The sequence below is a fragment of the Lampetra fluviatilis genome, chromosome 9 (genome assembly GCF_964198595.1).
Source record: "Lampetra fluviatilis chromosome 9, kcLamFluv1.1, whole genome shotgun sequence".
Lineage (NCBI taxonomy): Eukaryota > Metazoa > Chordata > Hyperoartia > Petromyzontiformes > Petromyzontidae > Lampetra > Lampetra fluviatilis.
Genome location: NC_136283.1, coordinates 13,854,535 through 13,869,091, shown reverse-complemented (window position 1 = coordinate 13,869,091; position 14,557 = coordinate 13,854,535). Strand labels below are relative to the sequence as shown.

At 47.3% G+C, this 14,557-nt stretch overlaps 1 protein-coding gene across 3 annotated transcripts in view; it reads left to right on the top strand.

Moving 5' to 3' along the window:
• Positions 1-976: 976 nt before the first annotated feature.
• Positions 977-14,557, top strand: part of LOC144934232 (3-((Z)-2-isocyanoethenyl)-1H-indole synthase-like) — a 28,456-nt gene continuing 14,875 nt past the window's right edge. Inside the window, exons 1-3 of one of the 3 annotated variants that reach the window (XM_078859853.1) lie at positions 977-1,062; positions 6,003-6,254; positions 7,681-7,924. In XM_078859853.1, coding sequence (XP_078715979.1) covers positions 6,102-6,254; positions 7,681-7,924 — 397 coding nt within the window. In that variant the 5' untranslated portion in view covers positions 977-1,062; positions 6,003-6,101. Of the gene's footprint in view, positions 1,063-2,862; positions 2,938-5,983; positions 6,255-7,680; positions 7,925-14,557 lie in introns of those variants that run through there. The other 2 variants (XM_078859852.1, XM_078859854.1) reach the window with 2 other exon arrangements.

Here is a 14,557-nt window from a genome sequence, read left to right as displayed (position 1 = left end):
TCTGCAATGATCGTGTCCGGGAGGGAGCCACGGACGAAGCAGTCGTGAAAGAGAAGCCACATGGCGGCTGTAGAGCCGCAGGGGTTTGTTGACCTCCTCTGAACTCGAGAGAATGCAGAGGTAAGTAACACATTCCTCCTGCGGAGGGAGCTGGTAGGAACGTCGGGTTGCTCGGTCAATGGCCAGGGTCAACGGCGGCGTGGTGTATCCGCAAATATGCCCGACTGAGGGCGGGCACAAGCCGGCGTGAGTAGGTTTAACGTTGAGTTTTATAAGGGCACCACGGGGTGACCAGCCCCTCCCCAACCAGCCCCACCCCTCCCACCCCCCACCCAGCCCCTCCCCACACTCCCCACCCAGTCCCTCCTCACCCAGTCCCTCCCCATCCAGCCCCTCCTCCCCACCCAGCCCCTCCCCACCCTCCCTCCTCCCCACCCAGCCCCTCCTCCCCACCCATCCCACCCCCACCCTCCCCAGCCCCACCCAGCCCCTCCCTGCACGACAGACGGACACAATAATCCCATGTGGGCTGGTGGAACCAGTGGGTTCCCACCAGTATGAAATGTACTAGTAATGGCAGAACTCCACGACTCCAGGCAGTGGCCCCGAAGCTTGTCATAACATAAGGGGGCCCTGGTCGATTACAGCCAACGTGAGTTGACCGTGGACAATTAGAACCAAGACGAAACATAACATATACAAAAGATGGTTTTAAAGTTTTATCATCAGTATGACATAAGTATACCAAGTTTGCAGTCGGTACCACATTGGGAAGTGGGTTAAAATTGAGTTACAAGATTTGAGGATACAACAACAACAGAGTGAAAAGAAATCGTGTAATCATAAATAAAATAAAATCGTGTAAAATAATAATAAAAACACCTTTAACGTGACAACATCGTGGCCTTCCATAGCCCGTCCAGCAGAGGTCACCAATGAGTCTTCTATGCTCGAATATTCACGAATTACACAGCTCTCTGTAGCTGCCGCTGTCGGAGACATCGTCATCTTCAGCACCCACCACCATCGTCGTCATTGGAGATTCAAGTTCAGCATTGACTGGTGTGGTTTCAAGCCAGGCTGTGTGTGATCCTGTATCACGACCATGTCTTTCTTATCTTAGATTTATATATCTATCGATCTGTTCCCTTCATCCAAGCCGCTTGCTGTATAATAGTGCTCACCACTGTACTGCTGTTGCAGCTACTGATGTCGCACTTGCTGCTGCGGCTCTGCAAGCTCTTGCTGATGCCCACTGCTGCTTTTAGCTGCTTCTGCTGCTGGTGTCTCTGTTTGCTGCCCTCTGTGCTGCTGGTGTCTCTGCTTGCTGCCCTCTGCTGCTGGTGTCTCTGCTTGCTGCCCTCTGCTGCTGGTGTCTCTGCTTACTGCCCTCTGCTGCTGGTGTCTCTGCTTGCTGCCCTCTCTGCTGCTGGTGTCTCTGCTTGCTGCCCTCTCTGCTGCTGGTGTCTCTGCTTGCTGCCCTCTGCTGCTGGTGTCTCTGCTTGCTGCCCTCTGCTGCTGGTGTCTCTGCTTGCTGCCCTCTGCTGCTGGTGTCTCTGCTTGCTGCCCTCTGCTGCTGGTGTCTCTGCTTGCTGCCCTCTGCTGCTGGTGTCTCTGCTTGCTGCCCTCTGTGCTGCTGGTGTCTCTGCTTGCTGCCCTCTGTGCTGCTGGTGTCTCTGCTTGCTGCCCTCTGTGCTGCTGCTGGTGTCTCTGCTGCTGCGCTCTGTGCTGCTGCTGGTGTCTCTGCTGCTGCCCTCTCTCTCTGCTGGTGTCTCTGTTTGCTGCCCTCTGTGCTGCTGGTGTCTCTGCTTGCTGCCCTCTGTGCTGCTGGTGTCTCTGCTTGCTGCCCTCTCTCTCTGCTGGTGTCTCTGCTTGCTGCCCTCTGTGCTGCTGGTGTCTTTGCTTCCTGCCCTCTCTGCTGCTGCTGGTGTCTCTGCTTGCTGCCCTCTCTCTCTGCTGGCGTCTCTGCTTGCTGCCCTCTCTGCTGCTACTGGTGTCTCTGCTTGCTGCCCTCTCTCTCTGCTGGTGTCTCTGCTTGCTGCCCTCTGTGCTGCTGGTGTCTCTGCTTGCTGCCCTCTCTCTCTGCTGGTGTCTCTGCTTGCTGCCCTCTCTGCTGCTACTGGTGTCTCTGCCTGCTGCCCTCTCTCTCTGCTGGTGTCTCTGCTTGCTGCCCTCTGTGCTGCTGGTGTCTCTGCTTGCTGCCGTCTCTGCTGGTGTCTCTGTTTGCTGCCCTCTCTGCTGCTACCGGTGTCTCTGCTTGCTGTCCTCTCTCTCTGCTGGTGTCTCTGCTTGCTGCCCTCTGTGCTGCTGGTGTCTCTGCTGCTGCCCTCTCTCTCTGCTGCTGGTGTCTCTGCTTGCTGCCCTCTGTGCTGCTGGTGTCTCTGCTTGCTGCCCTCTCTGCTGCTGCTGGTGTCTCTGCTGCTGCCCTCTCTCTCTGCTGCTGGTGTCTCTGTTTGCTGCCCTCTGTGCTGCTGCTGGTGTCTCTGCTGCTGCCCTCTCTCTCTGCTGCTGGTGTCTCTGTTTGCTGCCCTCTGTGCTGCTGCTGGTGTCTCTGCTGCTGCCCTCTCTCTCTGCTGCTGGTGTCTCTGCTTGCTGCCCTCTGTGCTGCTGGTGTCACTGCTTGCTGCCCTCTCTCTGCTGCTGCTCCCACTGTCACTGTCAAGCGGGTGCAGCCACTGTACACACGTGCACTGTACGGTGCGCGCTGTACAGTGTACATAGCGTACAGTGCACACACTGTATGCAGCATGTGCACTGTACGGCGCACGCTGTACAGTGTACACACCGCGTACAGTGCGTGGACTGCTGTACGCGGTACAGTACATTGCGCTGTGTACACTACATAAAATCGGGAATATTTACTTTATAGTGGAGGAATGCGATGAGCTGTAAATCTTTCCCAACCCCCCAACAAGACGTCCAGTACCTGGTGGCATTGTGAGTGGCCGCGTTGGAACCCTGAACACCGTCTCTGCGCAGAGTTTAAGATGCCACGCAGAGTGTGTAGAGACATAATCGTCGTCGGGTGCTGTGGTGAAGAAGTTTCCTTGTGCGCCGTGTGTAAGACTGGGCAAAGTATACAGCTTTCAGTTTTATTTGTTTGGTATAGCCCTGTGAGCCATTCGGCTCTTGAATCTGGTGCAACCGCAACAAACAAAAAACTAAAACATGAACAAGAAACATCTTAAAGTGACTTTGCACAAACAAAAAAATCCAGGAAAAAACTGCAAAGTTTTCCAGAAAAAAAGCTCCGTACACCAACGATGTGTGCAAAAATCCCAGTGGGATGAAAATCAAACAACAACCACAACAACCACAAGACAACGTAGATTAAAGCCACCATTCTAACTCCGTACTACAACAAACTAACATGGCCAAACCAAAAAACTTTTTTAAATCACCAAAATACAGCCATCAGCAATGTAACAGTGATCATAGGAAATGGGACCGAAATTTCACAATAAACCACGTAAACAGCATGTACCACCAAAACCTGCAGCCATAGCTGACAGCGGCTTCTATTCGCGATACAGTAAACCAAAATAAAGCCATCAGCAATGTAACAGTGATCATAGGAAATGTGACCGAAATTTCACAATAAACCACATAAACAGCATGTACCACCAAAACCTGCAGCCATAGCTGACAGCGGCTTCTATTCGCGATAAATCCGCATTCTGTGAGGCCCAGCGTCAATTGCCCCCACTAAGTTGCATTCGCTTTTTGATCCTAATGATAAGGCATACAGATAGGAGGAGCATTTCTTATTGATTGGTCCGTGTTGTGTTTGTTTTTAACAGCGTCCTATTGACAGATGAGGTCTGCAGCTGTGGCACAGTTTATAGATAATGATTGTTGTGTTGGTGTTTGTGGTGGGGAGCGGTGGTGTACGAACCTGGCCACCCGGGTCCAACACCCAGTCACGATTATCTGAACCAATCCTGGGCCTCCCCTGGGTCGACTCAGCCTCAAATTATTACTCGGTGCTGTGTGTAGTAAACATCGCCACTGGGGAGACAAAGGCGGTCGGGCGTGGTTGCTGGCCACCCACCCCCTCGTGTGCCGTACCGGCCTTCACAGTTGCTCACTAATAGCGCTTGCCCCTACAGCAGCGCTCGGGAACCTATGGCTCGCGAGCCATAAATGGCTCTTCCAGTGACAATTTTGAGTTGAAAAAAATAAAAATAAAAAATAAAAAAAATCCGTTTTGGAACTGATTTTAAAATACTTGTGATATTGCTTAATGATACCGTGTCATTTTAAAGTAAACAGAAATTAGTTTTGAAGATAAATTTCACGACGCTCAACCTCACCACGTATGAACCAGACTACAAGGCCATCAGCAAAACCATGCAGCACCAGAAGTCGCTTTTAAAGTAAGACACATTTAATTTATTAGACGTTAAAAATACTATATGGCTCTCAATGCAATATATTTAGAAATATTTGGCTTTTATGGCTCTCCCAGTCAAGAAGGTTCCCGACCCCTGCCCTACAGTCTGTTAAGGCTACACGGGGGCATCTCCGTCTTTGTTGGCTCCTGCTGTTGGAGACTTCGTGAACCTCCCTGCCTGCAGAGGCTCACGACATCGTCCACTTCCCTTTTCTCGTTGAGGCCCAGCAGTGCGATACGTCGTGGAAGTGTCACCCCGGGGTGTGGGCGTTAGAGACTTGGCGATTTGTCCTCGCGTGACCTCGCATCTCTCTTGGCCTCAAATTCCCTACGAGCCAGCCAACTACCCACGCATCACGCCAGCCAGCCAGCCCAGCCTTGCCACCCACACGGACACAATCGCACCCTTCCATCCGTGCTCTCTCTCTCTCGGCATTTCGCAAGGCTGCCATGCCAACATTTCAGACAACCTTCCAACAAACAAGCCATTTACCCATCCAGCCACGCGGCTAACATTTATATAAAACTTTTATTCAAAGAGGCAGACATTTATTCATTCAAACATTTACCCAACCAGCCCACAACCTGCAACAACCAGCCACTCCGTTTTTTTTGACACACCTCATTACATTCACATTCTCAGCCAATTACCCAAGTAGCCATCAGCCCAAACAGACATCCTCCACCTTATCCATTTATCTTCCCATCCATTCAGGCACCCAGTCAACATTTATTGCCAACCTGCTCATATCCAACTCGCCAGCCAGGAATTTGCCCAAACATCCTCTCTTATCCACCCAGCCAGCTGCCCCTAATATGACCCCCACTGCAAAATATCTGCACACCTGCCTGCCTTTTAAGTAACCTTCACAGCCTCAACTGTGAGCTCACAAGCTCGGGCGAGAACCCCAGGTCAGTTGTCTCCAGTTGTCAGGGTTGAGGATCGTATTGCAGGGACGACGTGACGGCGGTATTAATTGGATAATCCATGTATAGACCGGGTATCTGCAGCCAATTAAACACATTTCTGCAATTCTATTTTTAAGAAGACTTATCAATGCAGCTACATGGCTCAGGACAAATTAAAAGAGCTGCCTGGAATAATATATTGCAGATCGTGCTGGGAAGGCATGATTGCTGATTGAAAAGTCAATATGTGGCCTGCGCAAGTGGTTAAGCTAATTAACATGGCCCTTTATAAAGGTAATAATTATTGCACAACCACGGCTGAGTGGTCATAAGTCCCGTCAAAATCGGGAACATTTGGGTGTGGGAACATTTCAGAATATAAAGCAATGTAAAAAAAACAGCATAATTGCCTGTTAGTGTGATCAAATGCGGCCTATTTAGCCAATTTAGAAAATTACTGCAGCACATTTTAGAACAGAGAATGCTTACAGCTCAATATGGGTAGTACAAAAGGTGGCTGGGCCTTTTTGTCCGGTGGCACGGAAGTAGTAAAGGTACCTTTTTTGCATAATTTAACTTTCAAACTTGACACATTAAAACAAAGAACCCAATTAGGGTCGAATTTGCACGGTCGCTCAACAAAGACACACAACATCTGACCGACACTCCTCTGATCTACAGGTGTGACTGCTGTTTATAGGAAACCGCCGAACAACTGACAGATACAAAGCGGCAAGCCAAAAGCAAAGACAGCGGCTGTCAAGGGGGGCAACTTCGAGTGTTGCAGCGCGCGGTCGTGATGGCAGGATGCGTGTCTTTCGGCTACACCTTGGTGCCACACAGGCTTGGCATGATCGTGCGCGGCATAGACTTGGCGCACGGCGACGTGCCCCGTCACGTGATGGAGCAGATTAAGAGCGACGTCACCAAACATCGCCTGCTCATCTTCAAGGTGAGTTGCTCATCATTGCAGCGGACATGGAATTAAAAGTTCACGAAGAGCCTACAATAGTGGTTGCTCCAGCCCTGTGGTGTTGGTGGGGCTAGAGACGGGGCTGAGCCCCTCCCAGCGTAATGCTCGGCACCGCTTCTAAATTCTTATGGTTAAGTAAAACAAAGATTGTGCTTTAAACGCCGTTGTGATATTTGCAGTTTATGTGCAGTGTGCAGGTGGTTAATTGCCAGTTGGGATGCATACTTGCAAATAGATGTATTATGCACCAATCCTGGGCTTTCACCCAAGCCAGTTCTCCTGAGGAGCGAGCTGCTTATATTTAATATTCCATCTGTTGAAGGGAGTTCTGATGAAGGCATTGCCAATGCATTCGAATGCGTCAATTAAACCGCCTGCAACTTTGTACTTTGAAACAAGATAACCTGATGTCGGCTTTGTCTCGCCATCACTTTGAACAGTTTGTGAGCATTCAAAGAGAACAAGACAAAATACGATTACAAAAATAAACTCAAAGTGTGGCACGAGAGGTCGGGGTGGGGGGGGGGTTAATGTTGTGTCAGCACTGAACCAGAAACTGCTGAGAACATGAGTCCAAACTAACCAATTACGATGCAACAGTTATAATTTCATGGGTTGAGGGTCTTGGCTCGGACTGCGTTGACTGCACAAAAGAAACATAATTACATTTGGTGAATAATTTAATTCTGCATTTTGCAACACTGATAAGTAAAATATGTTTGCTTGAATGTTGTGTAATGAACAGTTTTGGCAGGTCTATTAAGTCCTATTGAAGGGAAATAAGAAGTTAATGCCGTTTTGTCCCCTTCCTGGTGCCAATCTGATAGACCACTTGCTGAAAATGTTCAAAAAAGTTTTTTTCCTCATGTCTTTATGCTGATGTGACATTTATAATACAATTGGGAGGGGAAAAAAGCTTAAAAAAGCACATTATTGTAAGTAATGTATGTCATTGATTATCATGAGGTCATGCGTTTTGTATTTTTAACACATCTTCAGCGGCTGATGCATTTAACATTCTTCACCGGAGATGTTGGCATTTGCCTGTAATCCAGTAACTTTGAGGCAGGGGTGGGTGGATCATGTAAATTTGTGAAATTCCCAAACTCACAAGATTTTGGTGTGGCTAAGAAGTGGCAGTACATTAGATTAGTTTACAAAGCCGTGTCAGAGTGTTTTTCCAATCGCGTTCGTGGGTTTTCTCAGGGCACTTTCGTTTCCTCCTACTACACTAAGCAAAACAATCCTTAAAACTGAATTGGCCAAACAGTCCAATGCAGCAGTTGAGCCTCACTGAGTCTTAAGACTCACTGAGTCTTAAGACTCAGTGAGACTCAACTCTTGGTTGTTACCACGCTCACGTTTACCCCCTGCGCTATTTGCTGTTTTTGCCGTTTAAACATAGGACCAGGGCATCATCTCTGGACAGAAGCAGGTGGACATCACCCGCTGGTTCGGCGAGCCAGAGTCCACCTTCTACAATCACCCCAAGTCGCCGCACCCGGACGTCTTCCGGGTCTCCAACGACCCCGCTGAAGGCTGCACGGGCGTGGGACGCACGGGCTGGCACATTGACGGCAGCTTCATGCCCGCACCCTTCGCCTACTCCATCTACCACATTGTGCGGGTGCCCAAGCGTGGGGCCACAGGTGAGGTAGACGATGCTCGGTCGGCAGTGCCACTTTCGTTTCTTTTTGCCCTTTCGAACTACGGTTAAAAGCGTGGATGCGTTAGTTGTCCGTCTGGTTTTTTTCACCGTCTCATTTGTAGATGTGGGGGGGGGGAGGTGATAGCTCTTGTAAAGATATTCATAGATGAAGAACATGTTTGCATAAGTAAGTAAGTCTGAGTATTTCTTATCGAGCACTCTTATGAGTCCAGTCCATCACAAATGGACACTAATCACCAGAGGTGGGACAAAGTCATTGTTATGCAAGTCCAAGTCGAGTCGCAAGTCATCAAATTCATGACTCGAGTCTGACTCGAGTCCAAGTCACATGACTCGAGTCCACATCTCATAGGTGGGACAAAGTCATTGTTATGCAAGTCCAAGTCGAGTCGCAAGTCATCAAATTCATGACTCGAGTCTGACTCGAGTCCAAGTCACATGACTCGAGTCCACACCTCTGCTAATCACTTACCTAAGCGAAACTAGCCAAGTTGATCAACTTGAGCACATCTTAAAACAACCTCGAACACGCGTTTAACAGCCCCTTTTAAATCCTCCATCTCCGCCCTCGTTCCCAATCCACATCTCCGTCTCGCACGCGTGCCGTCAGTGCCCTTTAACCCTTGACCCCCGTCTAGTGTATTCCCGTGCGTGTGATTGGTGTGTGCTCTGCTGAGTGCGGAGATTTCATGTCCGCGTGGTGCGAGTGCGTGAGGATGGCTCGCAGATCCCCTACAAAATGATTGCTCAAAAATTGGTGATAAAAAGCAAGCGTTAATAGGATCATGAATGGTCACCATGGCGATCCGTAATTAAGTTTCACGTCAATATTCCCCTTGTCGGAATGAAAACATGACATCAAATGGCTACTTCTGAACTCACTTAATTCGCCCTATTTAAACACACTTGGGTCACACTTGTGATATGCCCGGCAGAGAATGTTGATTGAATGTCAATCAGACCGAACATTTGAAGTCCAGAATAATTTAGCCAAATTATTTTAACAAAAACGAATTTAACGTGATGGGTTTTTTGTGCAGTCATCAGTGACGGGGCTGACATCATTAACACACCACACTTGCTTAATTGAGGGACGTCTCCCCGGATTTGAACCCAGGGTGTCAGTAGTACCAGCTCAGTGCTCTGACCCCTGAGCTATCTCGTAGCTTGGAAAGGTGCATTCTTGGAATTACACTGAGATGCAGGAAGAGGAAGCACATGGAGTAGAGAACATCATAGTGACTCATAATGAAGGTGTTTTTCGGTGAGATCATGTAAATATATATGTGTCCTGAACCCACCACCACCCCGGCGATGTTACCAAAATTGTGGCAAAATCGCCAAATGAAGCTGGATATAATTAACAACGTTGTTAACTCAAATTATAAATATTGTGGATTTACTCTCCAACACACCGGTGGGCTAAAGTAGTATCTAATTAGCACATTTTGTTTACGTGACAAAACTTACTCATTGGCTGTGTCGGGTCGTGGTGGGTTAATGACACATTTATCTTCACGTGATCTGACCCAAAAAAAAACTTTATTGCCGATTATATTGGTCGCGAAAGCCTACGTGTTAAACTGATCATAGTGACTTGGAAAAAAGGTAAGCAAGCTTTGGCGGGCCACGTGGCTCGAAGCGGGTGATGAGCGGTGGATGACGCTGGTGGCAGTGCCAACAAGAGAGGGAGAATACCCCCAACAGGGTGTCCACCGCGGAGATAGAGCAAATTAAATCACATTGCGTGCATAGGCTGTTTGTAAGTGTATGTTGAACTTCTTTTGTACCATACGTAGCCAACCGTGCTAATCGGAGGTGTGCAGAAGGACAAAAACCGAAACACAAAAAACAAACACAAACAGCTAATGGCATTGTTGCATCAAAGGACCATGAGAGATGATCATGGATTGGGAAGGCCTTCATCAAGCGGTGCATCGAGCCTGACTGATGCTGATGGTCATGATTGATGATGATTTATAATGATAATAACGGCATGAATGTAAGAATATGTGTGGCATAATTGGAGCATCTTTTGTGCATTGGGAGCCAGCCATATGCTGTGTTCCCTCCATATCATTTCATGGGCTCCCTTGGCCACTCAATGTAGGTTCCTCACGGTTGTTAGCCCCCCGCCGACACCCACAAAATCAAATTACTTCCCACACACCTCATCACCTACGTAGGCAAGCGAGAGCTGGTTTGTGATTGATTATCTCTTTCACGAGGTATAGGATCTGGATGACCCGGCCCTCCCGGGGGGATCTCTGTCCCGTGGCAGTCAATGGAGTTGATGTGAGATCTTGATGCCTCCCAGCAAACGTTCCGCCTGCTCCATGTCAGATGCGCCATGACTGAAAGTGAAGAAAATAAGCTGCGGACCGTGATGCCCAGCCAACCTTCACCTCCCCATGGACCAACTAATCGTGTCAACCAGATGCACACGTGTACGTGTGTGCCTGTATCTTTGTACAAATGTATACTTGATAATAAAACAACGATTTTTATAGCGCCCATGCATGGCGAGCCATCACAAGGGTGCTGGGATATATGCTCATGAGGGTTTTTTTTCTATATTATTTTTATTGAGCCAACTATTGGGGGGGGGGGTGTACAACTTCCGCAACAGGTGAGCAGTGCATAGCGGGATAGGCGGCTCGGACAGACAACCAACGCAGACGTGTACGACCGTAGCGTTATGTGGTACGTGGTGTGTCAGATCCCTTCTCTTCGAGGAAGGAAGGGGGAAAGAGGTGGGCGGAGTTCAATCAAGTACACTCAGGGTCTCAGGAGTGGCATTCACAAGGGGGGCCCAGATCTGGATGAACTCCCCTTCCCCATTCATCAGTTTCAGACTCAGGTGTTCTAAAGCTGCTAGGGCGAATAGGGAGTTATGCCAGAGGGTGAATGATATGTCCCCATGATTTTTGCAGGAGCTCAGGATGGTCTTTCTAACCGAAATGTTGAATAATTGGAGAAGAGTGAGTTGGTGCCTGGTAATACCTTGGCGTTTAAGGCCCAGGAGGGAGCTCATGAGGGCTTTTAAAAGCTAACCGCACTCGTCAGTGACACTGCCTTACAGAGGACAAGTACGTCCGAGGCGATGTGTTGGAGAATGGCCCTCTTTCACAGCACATGCATCACGAGGCCAGATAGGTAGATTGTACAGGGTGGCTCACAAATCAGGACACATCGGGTTATTATGTTTATTTTATGTACGTATGTTTCACTGCTTTCGCACCGTACGTGGTCAATCATGCTAATTGGATGTGCGAGGGAAAGACAACAAACTAAGCACAAACATACTTTCGAAAGAAATTAGTTTTCAATCTAGATTTAAAAGTGCATAGCTCCAGCGGCTTTCTAATATCGGAAGGATGCTTTTAACAAATCATGTAGGGTTATTTTATTTCTTTTAGCAACTGTTCAAACTGACTTCCATTAACATTAATGCATCCGTGAAATATTTTTTTAAATTAATTTTGGGATTTTAAGATCACAGGTTGTAATATTTGAACGTGAATAAAAACAATTTTTTGTCTCAATTTATTCAGGGTTTTTGGTTGAGTCTTGTAAACGATGGATCTTTAGGTGACACCACAGGAAGGTGAAAAATAGATATTGATAACGATAATAGATCAAATATTAACTTTAAGAATAAACAATTAAAATAGTTTAATGCCAGTGGTAAAATAAATTTAATAACCCTGTGTATCCTCACTTTTGGGCCTCCCTGTATTAAATGTAAGCTTCCGTGTGTTGAGCAGACTCGAGTCTGCACTATTGGACATCTGTGAAAAATAGTTTTATAGCTCATCAGATTCCTCCGGTATAAATAAATATTCTGATAGCGCTTGTGGATGGGTAGCCACCATGCACAGGATGTTGTTATAGGCTGCAGGACCGCAGGATACCGTAGCAAAGAGCAGTGCAGCTAAATGCTTTGTTGTACTGTTCTTCTTTGTTGTACTGTTCTTCTTTGTTGTACTGTTCTTCTTTGCTGTCACATGCGCCGCAGCCTTCACCAACCCACACTGACCATTATGGTCAGGTACGGTCAAATAACCCCTACGTCCCGCACAGCTTGAAGAGGTTCTCAGTATGGATTCATATTGATTGTTGGGTTAGGCCACGTAATGATCTGCCCAAATTTGTGTCGTTAAGACCCTCCACTCGACATCACAAAACAAATTAAATTGTCACGTGTACAAGCGTTTAAAGCACCAATTATTATAGCTTCAGCTTGCTGGTAAGTCGAAGAATAATGCTCACAATTCTCAGAACCCAAATTAGTATCTAATGGCGAAAGTTTTTGTTAGATTTGTTCTTCAACCTTACCATTGAGCTGACACAATAATTTGCGGGTAAATCGCTGCTACACGTGACAGTTTAATTTGCCAGATCATTACTTGGCCCAAGGCAAAAAACAACTTTGAATTAATTCCATATTCACCAAATCAGTGCATGGAGATATTGTGTTCTTCACCTTTAAACGGGAGTCAGCTGCTCACAAGTCGACATGCAGAAATGGGGCTAGCCTAACAACTCACCTACTCACTCATCAACTCGCACACTCAATACCACACATACACACTCACTCACCCATTTTTACACTCAGACCCACTCAGAATCGGAATATTTATACTGGAGGAATCCGATGAGCTATAAAGCTCTTCTTCACAGAGAGTTACAACAACAAGCAATTACAAAAACACCATAGAAGTGCAAAGTATAGCAAAAGTAAACGAATCACAAAACATTATTAAAGTAAAAATAAGCTATTGTTTATTTTACCAGGTAAAGCCCACTGACCAAATGAGCTTATTTTTCAGAAGCGACCTGGCCACATGATAGCTCAACAAAGTGGCTTATCACTTGGAAATTTATAGCAGTCAAAGAATCTAAATAATCACTCATCCACTAACCCATTCATTCATACACCCATTTACTCACAACACTCACTCACCTGCTCACCTGCTCACAGATCCCCCGTGTAGCCTTCACAGACTCTTGGGGCAAGTGCTGTTAGCGAACACCTATGAAGGCCGGCACGGCACACGAGGGGGTGGGTGGCCAGTACCACACCTGGCCACCTTTATCTCCCTAGTGGCGATGTTTACACACCATACCAGGTTCTCATTTGAGGCTGAGTCAACCTAGGGGAGACCCAGTACCAGTTCAGATAATCTTCACTGGTGTTGACTGTGAGCAGGAATCGAACCCGGGTTGCCGGGTTCGTAGCGCAGCGTGCTAACCACTCTACTACCACTCCCCACTCACTGACTCATTCACACCTCCATTTACTCACGTTCACCATTCACTCACACAGTCGCTTGAAATTGGGAGCTGGCAGTGTCATAAGTCAACATGCGTAGGAATTGGGGCTACTTGAGCGACAGTCAGACGTGACTGTGAGTGAGACGCAGACCGTGGGACATATCTCGGTCTTATCGGCTTCTCCAGGAGCTGTGCACTGCGTTGGATCTTTCCAGCGCTACAGACCGGCCCATATCAGCGTGGGCACGTGGCCGATACTGGATAAACACAGGGCGGTACTGGTGGCAGCACACGATAATAAGGTGATGAAGAAAAGTTTGGAATGTAATTCCAAGCCGCAGTACTAATCGAAGACAGAAGGAGGCGATGTTGTCTTGAATCGGCTTGAGATGGCAACTCCACACCCCGAGCAGCCAAACGTGGGGTGTTATATATTGTTTTATATTAACATGTACTGTTATTTTTTTTTCTTCAGAATTTTAGCCCTCACTATCTATTAGGTTTTTAATCTTACCTCCGACATGTATGCTGAAATGTTTAATTCGTGAGCGACTTTGTATTTAATTCGAGGAGGCATTACTTTCTCCAAGTTTCGCGACGAAGGGCACTTTTCGTCTTGTGAGTGATTATAAATAAAACAAATTCCACCTTGTTGCCAAAAGGGACAGGCCTGTCACCAAAAAAATTGCTTTCAATTAATTTTGCTTTCACTGCGCTCTCTCCATGTCAACTTTCGTCCGCTGTCACGTCTCATTAATGCTCATTCCACCCCATCCGCGTGAATCTTCATCGGCTCGATTTTAAATTGACCATGCTTTTCATTTTTATTTCGGCCAGCGATTGTGGTGAGGCTGCCATGCACGTAAGGCACTCATAGTTCAACCAACGCTCGCCACCTTCGTCGCGAACGTTGCCCCGTGATGTGCGTATTGCTATAACCATTTTTCGTGATGACTGGGATGGCAGTCTGCTATTGGGGTCTTCCTGTAATGCTGCTATGCCTACATTTGTTTTCACCCAGAAGTTTGCAAGTAGTGAACATCATCACTTTTTTGACCTATTTACCCAGAAAGTTTCACTGAGTCTCGAGACCCTTTCGGGAAGGCATTCATTGCAGTGTTTCACAAATTCGTTTCAAACAAATAATTTAGCATGTAGAGACGGAAAACAGGATTAACCCCAAGGAAGCCTATCACACATACGAGGTAACAACACTCAATGGTCCGCACATATGGGTTAGTGAATCCGTTTGGGCACCATGGTGGTGAGATGTTCTCTAACTCGCCAGGTATACAGGAGGTCGTGGGTTCTATCCTGACCCTGATGCCTGCTGTAT